The following is a 13,583-nucleotide window of genomic DNA, read 5'->3' as shown; positions in this document are numbered from 1 at the left end:
TTTACGCAGAAAAATCAAAAATTAACCTTTTTCAACTTTACTCTTTGTTTTCTCAAAGTTCTTTAGTTGATCGAATGTGCCTTGTACTATGTGAAAGTAATGTAGTGTAGGCCTACCCATTCATTTAAGGCAGCTTTATGTCATACAGTATGTACTGTAATGTGCTAAATATAACTCCCATATTTTTTGTATTATTATAATACTAAAGTATGTATAGTATAGTTCAACCTTCGCTACTGCCCCCTAACTGTTCATATACTGGGCCGGATGTAATGATGCCATGGTTTTGCCTTGTACATAATTACCCATTTTAAAAAGAACATCCAAGTTCGGCCAGCATCCTGCACGGATGCCTAACTGGGACATTACATCCCGGCCATTGTGAGATATGGTTTACATAATTAAATATATGCACTCAAAATAATAGAGTGCACCACGTTATTGTACTATGTAACGCAGCCTAATTTGCAAATACTATGTTAAAAGGATAAAAATGAGCACTAATGATTAGTGGTACCTGTAAAATAAATAAATATGTTTACAGCTCCTATTGGAGTTTATGCGGTGGGGACAGGTTCATCTGTTGTTGCCTGTGATAGGGCAAGGGAAAATGTTCAATTATCAACATCACAGGCAGCAGTAAATGAAACTATCCCCCATACCATATGATTTACTACCAATAAATCCGTTTACAGGTGCCACTAATCATTAACGCTCGTTTTTATCCCTGTAAATATACAGTATACACTCATTCACTTACAAAATGTCATATTGTCTCTAATGCCGGGTACACACTAAACAATGGGGGTCATTCCGAGTTGTTCGCTCGGTAAATTTCATCGCATCGCAGCGATTTTCCGCTTAGTGCGCATGCGCAATGTTCGCACTGCGACTGCGCCAAGTAAATTTGCTATGAAGTTAGGAATTTTACTCACGGCTTTTTCTTCGTTCAGGCGATCGTAATGTGATTGACAGGAAGTGGGTGTTTCTGGGCGGAAACAGGCCGTTTTATGGGTGTGTGGGAAAAAACGCTACCGTTTCTGGGAAAAACGCGGGAGTGGCTGGAGAAACGGAGGAGTGTCTGGTCGAACGCTGGGTGTGTTTGTGACGTCAAACCAGGAACGACAAGCACTGAACTGATCGCAGATGCCGAGTAAGTCTGGAGCTACTCAGAAACTGCACAGAGATGTCTTTTCGCAATATTGCGAATCTTTCGTTCGCAATTTTACTATGCTAAGATTCACTCCCAGTAGGCGTAGTCTTAGCGTGTGCAAAGCTGCTAAAAACGGCTTGCGAGCGAACAACTCGGAATGACCCCCCAATGTGTGTACCTGGTGAGCTTGCTAGTGACAGTACCCAGCGATGCACCAACATCAGCAAGTACATACGTACACACTTTCCGATGTCGGCAGTGGCGGATCGGCAGTGGGGGGGGGGGAATATGACCACAACCCCAGATTGAGCTGCGTGTAAAGCCATTTGGGGATGGCGCTAGCAACCCGTGGGAGGGTGCATCACTAATCATCTAGTGCGAACACACTGGACGATTTTAATGATGTGTCATTCTGATATGTCAGAATCTGCCACATCATTACCAAAGTTGTCTACTGTGTCCCTAGCATTTGATTGGCTCCTCCATTCTGCATTGTGAACAGCCCTTTTTAAGAAAAAACATAACCACTAATGATAGCACGTTATCAAAAGTATATTATAAGTCGGCACTGCCTTATATAAAAAAATTTATGTGGAAATATTGTAAATGTTCCATTTTTGTTATTTTTTTTAGTCTCTTGCATTTCAGATAAATGATTATACTTGTTCATAGTCTGACAGTTTGTCAGTTGTTTCCACATTTTCACGGTATCTGTTTTCTGTAGTATATAATTATGAAATATTCGAATTGTTAACTATTGTATTTACATGTGATCTATAGTTACTGTATACATATTTATTTTCTGTAGTAGCAATTGTACACAATAATTAAGATACTTTAACTAAAGAATGAGGGTTTGTAGACAATATTATTAATAAAATTATATATTTTTTATATAGTTTAATGTTTGGGCTAAGCATCTTAGTGAATTTGTTGGGTATTTCTAATATTATTTTGGCTGCTCTCAATTCTAGCACACAATGTGTGTGTGTGTGTGTGTGTGTGTGTGTGTGTGTGTGTGTGTGTGTGTGTGTGTGTGTGTGTGCAGTATGTTTGTGTATGTACTGTATATATAATAAAGCTGACTGCTGATAAAAATACACTACTTCAGCATGATAGTTAGGCCTTAAGTGCCTGGGGCACCTGGCTCCAAACTTAATAAAAAATAAAGAAAGCAGTCTTCCATCCCTCACACACAACTACTCAAAAAAATGCAGGCACTTGTTATCGCATACCTCCCAACATGACGCTCTCCAGGAGGCACACAATGCTCTGCTCCTGGACTTCCCTCTTAATTTATGATTGCCTGATTCACCTGTGCTGAAACACCTTTCTTATCCAGCAACCTGTTCAAAACAGGTGGTGGCAATCATAAAGAGGGTCATGTGTCCCTCCTGCAGAGCATTGTGTCCATCCTGGAGAGGGTCATGTTGGGAGGTATGTTATCGGACAAGCAGGTACAATGGGGGTCATTCCGAGTTGATCGCTAGTGAAATTTTTTCGCAGCCCAGCTATTAAGTGAAAAAGCGACACTTCTGCACATGCGTATGCGGCGCAGCGCGCACGCACAACGTACTTTCACAACGGGCGATGTATTTTTACACAAGGTCTAGCGACGCTTTTCAGTCGCAATGGCAGCCGCAGAGTGATTGACAGGAAAGGGGCGTTTCTGGGTGTAAACTGACCGTTTTCAGGGAGTGTTCCTAAAAACTCACAGGGGGGCATGTATTGGAACATGCTGCTGGGGGCAGGTGACACTTAGGGCATTTGGGGCACATAGGGGAATATTGTCCAATAGTATCCCATTTTGGGGGGAAATTTTGATAATCTGATTATTTTAGTCTGACAGGGTTTGTTTTTTTGTTTCGTTTTTTTTTTTTGGGTGGAATTACTTAATTGCTTTGGGTGACGAAAATCCTAGTTTTAGCCCTGATAACTGTCAGTGAAGCTAATAACACTGTTGGATATCGGAACACTTCATAAAAGTACTGTGACTTGATTTGTTTCAAATAACATCTTGTTTATTATAGAAATAATACACCTCTTAATGCAAAATAAAATGTCAGTGGTCACCGCAGGAGGCACAGACCAGTTCTGTCCCATGTGATCATTATGGCAGATTTCACTCAGCAAAGGTTCTATAGGTAACCTTATTTTTTTTAAAGTTTTCTTTTTATCAATATAATTAATTTCACTTTAATAAAGAGCTAGTTTATTGTGTAAATGTTTCTCATAAAATAACTGAGAGTGATATGTTGACTTAAACTATAAAAATATGTTATTTCTAATTACTTCCAAAAGCATACGCACCTTTATTTTAAGCAAATTTACTATCTTGTTATAGAGTTTTTACTATATTTAATTGCAAAGAATGTGCCTTAGATTCTGTTTTGTCAATTAACTTCATATAATAAAAAAAGATTCAGTGATCATATGAAGTTGATTGTTGATTGTTGCTGCAGTACTACTGTATGCATAATGAGGACACTATGTCACCTCAATCCTCTCTTTATATTTTCAGGCATTTTCTCTTCAAGCATGGATCTGGTACATCTCCAATCTTCAGTGCTGCCAGCCAGAACTACCCTTTAACTTCAAATACAGTTTACTCTCCACCTCCAAGACCTCTGCCCAGGAGCACCTTCTCCAGGCCTGCCTTCACGTTTAGCAAATCATACCGGTGCTGTAACTGGAAATGCACAGCCCTGAGTGCTACAGCAATTACAGTAACACTTGCACTCCTACTAGCATACGTTATCGGTAAGAGTTCCTTTTCTTCATTGTTGGCTTCTTTGATCAAAGAAAATCACACTGCTATAACTCCTGAATATGGGTCTAGTATTGTATTAAAGTGCTATCCCTCTGTTTTCATATCAATACCATACTCATCATTGGGTCATGATTTTTGCAGTTATGTATCCATCTCTAAATTGGATAATGGCATGATCTAACGACAATTTTACCAGATGTTGAATTTAATTAAATATGTTTGAAAAATGTGGAAATTCCTGGAGAGTGCCCTCCTTCCTTCATGGATGCAGGTTTCTATGTAGGGTACACCCACTGGTATAATACTGTATGTGTGTATATATATATATATATATATATAAACAGAAAAGGGACCCCGGCAATCCGGACTTACGTATGGCTTGCTCAGTTGCCTTCCCCTCAGAGTTGCATCTGCTAATATAATCCTTTGTATGGGCGGCACTCAGAGACTGTAGTAGATCAAACAAGTGAAAAAGGTCCCGCAGGGCAAACTTTAATTGTGACATTTTGGGGTACAATCCCCTTCCTCAGACAACCAAAAGCAAACAAAACAGTTTAATATATAAACATTGTGATGATCATCTTACCCTCCTTGCTCCAGTGTGTCCCCAGGCACTCACGCAGTGACACTTCCGACCGTGGGTCTCCCGTCGCGCCGGAAGTGACGTCACCCGCCCGGCACCGGTCACCATGGTTACACACTGTAAAGCAAAACAGTATGTCATTAGCAGTGTGCACATATACAAAATAACTTCAAAAGTGCAGTGCAATAGACAATACAAGTTAATCATCAGAGAGACGATTGGATATCCAGTCTGCTGAGTGCCGCTGATTTCTCCTCTCCTACATTGGATCCTGCCATAGATCCTCAGAAGGCACCGCAGCAAGTATTCCAGCATACCCACACTGAGTGCCGAACCTTACCGCTGCATATATATATATATATAAGTCAGACAGCTTACAGGTGCAGTCTCTGCAGTTTAACCTGTCCACAACAGTGACGTGCAGTGGGGTGTGGCAGGTAAGGCAGAGCCTTTCCTGTCCTACAGTACTTACAGGTGTGTCACAACATTTTAGGTTGGGGTAGCAAGATTCAATCCCATTTTTGTGCCCCTGGAGGTGGAGCCACTGGGGAGAAGGAGGCGGTACCATTGGAAAGAGGCGGAGCCTCTTAGGAGTAGGAGGCTTGAAGTTCCAGGAATGAAGGTGCTACAATGGGGTAGGAAGAGCGTGGGACCGCAGTAGCTGTGCAGCCAGCGGGGCGCCTGGGAGCACATTATACATCATGAAAAGGATGATGCTGCTCTGTCCCTCCCTGCACTGTATGGAGGATGCAGTGTGCGGTCTTTCAACTGACCACACATTGCTCCTCCAGTCAGAGCCGGCCCTAAGCAAATTGATGCCCTAGGCAAGATTTTCGTTGGTGCCCCCTACCAGATAATACCACCACCAAGCTTAGTGTTTATACATGGATACCAAGGCTGGTTCTAGACCTTGCAGAACTCAGGGTGACAGCATTCTTTGTCACCATCATCCCCCCTCCAACCTCCCTTTTACACATTACAACACAGTTCAACCACTTATATACATTACACCACAGTTCAGCCACTTATATACATTACACCACAGTTCAGCCACTTATATACATTACACCACAGTTCAGCAGCTTATACATGTTACTCCACAGTAGAGAGCCTTATACACGTTCCACCACAGTAGAGCTCCTCATACATGTTACACTGCAATAGAGACGCTATGGAAGTAGCTGTTAGGTGAGAGAGAGAGAGAGAGAGAGAGAGAGAGAGAGAGAGAGAGGTGAGGACAGGAGAAAGAGGTGAGGAAAAGAGAGAGAGATGAGGCCAGGAGAGGGAGAGAGAGAGAGAGAGAGAGAGAGGGGGAGGTGAGACAGGGGAAAGAGAGGTGAGGACGGGAGAGAGAGAGAGATAGAGGTGAGGACGGGAGAGATAGGGAAGTGGAGACAGGTAAGACAGAGAGGGAGGTGTGGACGGGAAAGAGAGAGGGAGGTGAGGACGGGAGAGAAAGGGAGGTGAGGACGGGAGAGAGAGGGGCAGGTAAGGACGGGAGAGAGAGGGGCAGTTGAGGACGAGAGAGAGAGAGAGAGGGAGGAGAGAACGGGAGAGAGAGGAGAGAAAGGGAGAACGGGAGAGAGAGAGGGACAAGGAGTGGTGAGGATGGGGAGAGAGAGAGGTGAGGAGGGGAGAGAGAGAGGTGAGGAGGGGAGACAGAGAGGTGAGGATGGGAGACAGAGAGGGAAAGAGAGTGAGTTAGCCAGGGCAAGTGTACACCTGCACTCACCCTGGCAGGGCCAGCTTGCATATCCTCCTGTCAGTGCTGATGCTGCAGCTTCTATGCTGTGCTGCTGGGGCAGGGATCCAGGACTGCCTGGGTGATGAATCTCCTCCTCAGGGCAATTAGGCTGCAGAATGGATGGGAGGGCGTGCGGCTACATGTAGTAGTACTACGTGCCATCACCCTACGCGCTGCAGCTGATGCTCCTCTGTCTTCTCTCCCCTGCGGCTGCTCCCAGAATGCCGTGATGATGACATTGCTCCCGAACCGGCATTCTGGGAAGGAGGGATGGAAAAGAAGAGTGCAGCAGTAGCGATGGATGCGGAAAATATGGCAGCAGGCGAGAGCGGTCATGCAGGCAGGGTGATTGCGGGGGCACTGTCAGACGCAGCGTCAGTCAGCCTCTTCCCTATATATACATATAAATACATTATATACTGTAGATATACATAAATACACTACATATATATATATATACACATTTACACACACACACACACACACACACACACACACACACACATATATATATATATATATATATATACTGTACATATATAATATATATACACATGCATAAATGTAAAATCTTACTTTTTTAAAAGTGCAGCAGTTCTGTGTTCGGTCCACCCCTGCATTGGCTGCTTTGCAGTGGGGAGGGAGGAGGACGAGAATGGCAGATTAATGGATGGAGTCCAACTAACTCCATAAGGACCGGCAGCCATATTTTTTAGGGTCAGCCAGGAGTGCCTGGTCTGACGCCGGCATACCCACACTGCATACTGTGTCCAGCGCCGCAACCCGCATCAGCGGACTGACACCGCACCCGCTCCGGCGCTATCGCAGACGGCTCTGCTCAGATGTGCAAGAGCAGAGCCGCCGGCGACGCTGATGATCGGGTGCCTCACTGACCACCTCCGTTAGCTGAGCCTGTCCCTAGCGTAGGCAATGGTCTAGTCTGCCTATAGCTAGTGACGGCTCTGCCTCCAGTACAGCGGCGCCTCTCTCACACTGGGGGTAATTCCAAGTTGATCACAGCAGGAAATTTTTTAGCAGTTGGGCAAAACCATGTGCACTGCAGGGGGGGTAGATATAACATTTGCAGAGAGAGTTAGATTTGGGTGGGTTATTTTGTTTCTGTGCAGGGTAAATACTAGCTGCTTTATTTTTACACTGCAATTTAGATTTCAGTTTGAACACACCCCACCCAAATCTAACTCTCTCTGCACATGTTATTTCTGCCCCCCCTGCAGTGCACATGGTTTTGCCCAACTGCTCAAAAATTTCCTGCTGCGATCATCTTGGAATTACCCCCACTGCACGGAGGATGCAGTGTGCTGTCTCTCACCTGACCGCACATTGCTCCTCCAGTACAGCGGCGCCTCTCTCATATTTGGGGGGGGCGTGCTGCCCCCTTGCCCTCCCCATTCCGATGCCTCTGAGTACTTATATATACACCAGAGATTTTACTATATAATTTATATGAAAAATATAAAGAATATATTAGAAATATCTTTGTATTATTGTAATCATTTTTATAGTCAAAACTCTGGAGTAAAAAGTCTATGGAAGGTGAGGCAGCCTTCCTTTTCTGCACATCTCTGACCAAAACTCACCATCTTTCCAGCAGTATATACTGCTGCACTTGTGTATAATGTCCACATGAACTCTCAGGCCCATATATTGCATGTAAATCTGGCTTTGGTATTAGCCAGTGCCTCCTCAGCCATTTACCTCCCCACATGTCCCTGGTCCACACTCCACTCATGATAGCGTACAGTAAGGTACAGTGGAAATAGTTTGTAGTTACTGCTACATTTTGGACTGATATTAATAAATATTAGTTTCCAAGTGCACCTCCCGCCCACCCCATCCACCTAGCATGTGGTGGTGTCCTGCTCACACTAACACTTTCACATGTATGGGAAGTTCCAAACTGTGCATATTTTGCTAATCTACAGTATACTGTAGAAGTACTTATTTTTAATTCTATGAGTCAAAAATCTGTTATGTTTTTGAATAGTACATATTATAAACATTTCTATATACTGTACAGTAGCAACAATATAGTGCCAACAATTTATACATACAGTACCTGCATTATATTACTGCAACCCACTGTGTAGCAATGTAGAGTATAGAGATAATTTATTGTTTACATTGTTGCAAATTCGAATATCAAAAGCTGGTACTCACTGGGCTTCAAAATGCCCAATAAACATGCAGGCAAAACATTTTAACAGAGCTTTTGAAGTGTGTTCATAAAACCTACATGCAGCATAGTGTACAATGTAATTACTGAGCTTAGAAATCCATTATACTGTACCTAGTGTTTGTGAGTGCTGCAGGTAATGTAAAATCTGACTAGCAGTAAACCAAGGCAAGCCAAACAGAGGTCTAATCACTCGTAATACATGTTTTTTTACTATCAGCATTAAAGAGTATTTACCAGGCTTTAAGAATGCATGTTAAATGGGTAATATTAATGTCTGTATGTACAAGCCCAACCTCCCACTCACAGCTGAATGCAAGTTTACTGTATGATATTTCCAAACATTTTCTCCTTAACAATAGAACTTTTAAGTGCAGCATGACACTAGACATTTAATTCGGACTTTTCTCTGATTACTTCATGCATTATAATCCTGTTTAATAATAAACCATTTGGATTAACCAGATTCAAGGCATCAGGGAATATTTCTATTCTGCATCAGCTACAGTATAATTACACACACTGCAGTGGGTTCAATTTATCATATGTTATAATATACATGGGCGGCACAATGCAGTGTCATAAAGGCTACATTATTTTAGTCCAATTTGTCATGTAGAGCCAATTTAACTTCAGTAATGGAAAATGAGACTAATTAGATATCTGTAGGTTCTTTTGATTAAAATCATATTCACTTGGTATTATTATTCATACTGATCTTTTACATCTCAATTTGTCCAAGATTACCAAGAACCAGCAGGGCCACTTGAATGGACTATAAACAGGCTGCCCAGTGTGATAAGAGGCTCGAGTACAGTAACGCTCACTAATAAGTGTGTCCATTTTCTTTTTCTTTTTTTTTACTATGCCTTATACTGTAGTATAAGAATTATTGCGTGGGAGCATTCAAAAAATAAATGTGTCAGAGGTAGCTTTGTTAGACATTTTAATTAGTGCTTAATATAGCATATCATTAAATCTCTTGAAGTTGAAACATTGCTATTAAATTTCTAGCAGTCAGACTTATACCTTCAATCAACAGCTAGCATACAGTGGGACCCTTTCTAATAATGTGTAATAATGAATGACTTAGACATTGGCATAACGAATGACTTGTACTTGGTTGGAAAGACATCACAATAAATGTCTCTGTAATGTTTTGTTCTTTACTTTAATTGACTGCATATTTTTCATCTCAATTATCTGTTCTATCACGCCTGCCCTCCCATCTTTATCTTACATTTTGCTTTTTGTTAAGGCAGGGTCACTTATTCCCATTTCTTTATACATCAGTCCGCATGCAGGGTCTCCAAGGGAGGGGGAAGGAGAGACATTAGTGCCTTGACCTGTGCCTGTCCATTGGCATTAACTGCCTAGGAGACACAGTCTTCTGCCCAAGAAACTGTGACCCTGCCTACTTCAGCTGACAAGCATCATATAAAGAGGGCCATGATATTTACAAAGGGGCAAGTTTACTCACGCTGCTCTGGTACTAGGCCTGATAGATCTCCTGGCATCCCTTTCTGTTTGTATTACTTTATGGCCTTGGCATTTTTAAATAATGTTCATTTCACCAAAATTCCTTTAGCTGTGGAAAATCATTTAGAAGGGTGGAGAAAACCAGTGCGCCCCTTGTCTAATCTCCAATCATTTAAAAAGGATCTCTTGAATTTAAATAAAATGTAAAAATGTAAAAGAAAAAGTTATGTTAAAAATTTCTAAAACTACCTAAATTTCATCAAAATGAGTCGGGCCAGAATGCATATTGTAGCTGGCAGTGCCGTAACTAGGTGTGGGCAGACGGTGCTTTGCACACAGCGCTTTCGTCCTGTGGGCGCACCGTCTGCATCCACCACTGTTGGCCAGCTCTTATGTGAGGAGAGCTGCAGCACTGGGGAGGCAGAGTCAGTGAGTCATACGTTTGTGTTTTAACTTTTCAGTGTTTCCTCTTGCTGTGCAAGCGCTGCAGACATGACATTAGGCAGCGCTGGGCAGGTTCCCCTGTGTTCCCTCGCCTCCTCTCCACAGCAGCGGCACCAGCTCCAATACTCCTTTCTACACACACCGGGCGAGCCGTGCGCACTTGGGATGTCAAGCGCTGCATACTGTAAGATCCGCAGCACCGCTACAAAGCAGTGGGTGTTTGTGTTTTAGCTTTCGAGGGCTGCCTCTTGCTGTGCCAACGCTGGCCAGGTTTCCCGGTGTGCCCACCGCCCCCCCTCCCCCCCCATGCATGCGGCTCACCTGGTGTGTGTAGAAGGGAGTATTGGAGCTGACACCACTGCTGTGGAGAGGAGGTGGGGGAACACAGCGGAACCTGCCCAGCGCTGCCTAATGTCATGTCTGCAGCGCTGGCACAGCAAGAGGGAGCACTGAAAAGTTAAAACACAAATGTAAGACTCACTGACTCTGACTCCCCTGCGTGTCCTGATCACTGCTGGCCACAGTGATCAGGCAGCCCGTGGCATTCCCCCCAGCACTATAGAGACTGCAACCAGGGCCAGCGTGGAGAGGCGCCATCCCCTCTCCATCCTCAGACTCTGGAGTGTGCACCAGAGCCTGGAGGACACAGCCTGCATTGCGGGGGGCTGGGAGATTACTTATATGAGGGCCCAGGAATCCCTTCATCAAACATAGCCAGCTGCGTCTGCATGTCGCGCTGCAACACATGGAAGACCCCGGGCGTTAGCGCTCGCCACTGGCTCTGCTCTCAGCATGTCTGGTGACATGCTGCGGTTGCCGATCATTTCTAAATGGCACACATAGCCCAGGCAGCTGGTGAGGTGCCAGGGAGCCACCCACCTGCAGGCTAATGGTATGTCTCATATATGAGTGTGTGCCCCCCCGCCCCCTTTTTCCCCCTCCCAGCTCTCCCTCTCTGTCTACTTCCCACCGCTCTCTCTCACTACCTGCCACCTTTCTTTCTCTCTACCTCTCAACCCTATCTCTATCCCTCTCTCCCTCTCTCTCATAACTCTAGCTGGCGTAATGTTTAAAAGGGGACTCTGCCTGCCATAATGTGTAAAAGGGGGCTCTACCTGGCATAATGTGTGATAGGGGCCCTACCTGATGTAATGTGTAACAGAGGTTTTACCTGGCATCATGTGTAAAAGGGGACTCTGCCTGCCATAATGTGTAAAAGGGGGCTCTACCTGGCGTAATGTGTGTAAGTGGCAATACTGTGCAGTGTCATTTGAATAATGGAGACTACTGTGCAGTGTTATAAGGATTTGTATTATTTTGTGGCCAAGCCCCTTCCCCAAGAAGCCATGCCCCTATATTTTTGTTGCACGCCGCAACCCTGTTTTGAATATGAGGGGGGAGGGGCGCCAATGCTTCCTTTTTGCACACAGCACTAAAATGTCTAGTTATGGCACTGGTAGCTGGTGCCAGTCCCTTGCTTCTTTCGCCTTATACCCTTTCACACTGCCAAATATTACCCTGGTTATTGCACGTGAACACGCAGTAACCCGAGTTTTTGTGCAGTGTTAAAGGGGCCAGGTGAAATATCCTAGGTCATGCAACCCGGCATTTTAATCCGTGTTTAATGCCTTAAACAAGGTTTGGATTCAGGCTGCTATACAATGTAAATGGATTGCCGGGACGATGCAACCCGCTACCCGTTCACGCTTTAGGAGCAGGCAGTGCTTGGAGGTAAGCTGAACTCCAAGCGCTGCCTCCGCACATGATGCGGTGACATCATCAATGTGAAAATATGCCATGTCAGGGGGCCGCCAGTCTGAAAGGGGTCTCAAGCGGGTCGCAACCTGGGAAGGACCCGTGTAGATGTCCCAGATGCAACCCGCTATAGAGATGAAAGCGGTATTTGTGATCTGTGCTTTTGGACACATTGTAACCATTTGCAGTGACAGCACAGGTTAAGGGAAAAAATCTAAATAATAACATAATATGCATAAATTTATCACTGGACTTCTGATGTTCTCCATCTGCAACAATAAAAAAATCTAAAATATATAAAATTGTAACAGTTCATTTCTTGTTGAAAAGTGTGAAAATTGTCCTACAGTATCTGAAAACCTTAAGCATTCCTGATCTGAAGTGCTTTAATAAAGTACTAGTTTTAAAGCGCTTCATGAGTCATACGTACATAACCAGGGCCGTCTTTTCGTATGGGCTCAATGGCACTTGCCCAAAAGCCCCAGGAGTATAAGGGCCCTAGGCTGATAGCTGAGGGTCCCCTCTTTCCTTCGGTACCAGATTTTGAAAAACTTAAAATCGGTCCTGGGGAACCGGAGATATCCAATGTCAAAGCAGTGGTCTCCATCCAAGGCTGTCAGTTGTTCTTCCCAGCCAGATATCTCGGGTTCTGTCTAACTTAGAGTTTTTCTGAGGGTTTTAACCAAAAGCTGGGACTCCCCCCTTTCAGTGGAAAATGGCAGCTTGTCTCTACTGTGCCCAGAACCAGAGATATCAGCCTTCCAGCAGCTGGTCCCTGCTCCAGCTCAACACGCCTAATATGCTGTTTTATATTTTCATCGGTGGATTGCTCTGGCTCCTGAACTCTGATCCCCAAGTCCCCAGTACCTCCTGAAAGGTGGGACTCTCTAGTTTTTTAAATCTATTTCCAGGAAATTGAGATATCTGCAGTCAAGCAAGCTGCCCTCCCACCAGAAAATAATGAATATTAAGCCCACTCGACTATGCACCCTTCCCCTACATATTAAACACCCCCCTACCACCCAGGAAGTCATGTACCCAGGCCTCTTCCTTCATTCAGCACAATACCCACTTTTACAATTTAGTGTTTTACCTCTCGCCCCACTCCCACCATCTGCGCAGTAAAGGAGTAATTATCAGAAATTACTGCTCCAGGTCGTACATGCTGAGTGGGAGATAGAACACCCCCTACCGCCCACCATACATCAAAGCTGCCACTGATAGCACCCCCCACTCCTACTGCTGGAGGATGGGTAGGGGCCCCAGTGCATTTCTGTGCCCAGGGGCCTACACTGCTGATAAGACGGCCCTGTACATAACGTCACAGGTATGGAACACACATAAAGGTGCTGCTCTAGCAAGTACCTCAGAAAGCTTTCCCTGACAGTGTTGCTAGCAGTTATTTAATAATTAATAATATAGTAGGTTTTGCAAACTTGTTTATGTATTATATGAAAATTA

At 44.2% G+C, this 13,583-nt stretch overlaps 1 protein-coding gene across 4 annotated transcripts in view; it reads left to right on the top strand.

Annotated features, from left to right (window-relative positions):
* The window catches only part of TENM1 (teneurin transmembrane protein 1), a 1,080,468-nt gene that overhangs the window by 598,064 nt on the left and 468,821 nt on the right, over positions 1 to 13,583 (top strand). For all 4 annotated transcript variants that reach the window (XM_063937256.1, XM_063937254.1, XM_063937255.1 and 1 more), the window contains one exon: positions 3,675 to 3,913. In XM_063937256.1, coding sequence (XP_063793326.1) covers positions 3,675 to 3,913 — 239 coding nt within the window. The remainder of the gene's footprint in view (positions 1 to 3,674; positions 3,914 to 13,583) is intronic.

This window comes from Pseudophryne corroboree, chromosome 8 (genome assembly GCF_028390025.1).
Source record: "Pseudophryne corroboree isolate aPseCor3 chromosome 8, aPseCor3.hap2, whole genome shotgun sequence".
Classification (NCBI taxonomy): domain Eukaryota; kingdom Metazoa; phylum Chordata; class Amphibia; order Anura; family Myobatrachidae; genus Pseudophryne; species Pseudophryne corroboree.
Note: the sequence above shows the minus strand (reverse complement) of the source record. Positions and strands in the feature narration are given on the sequence as shown.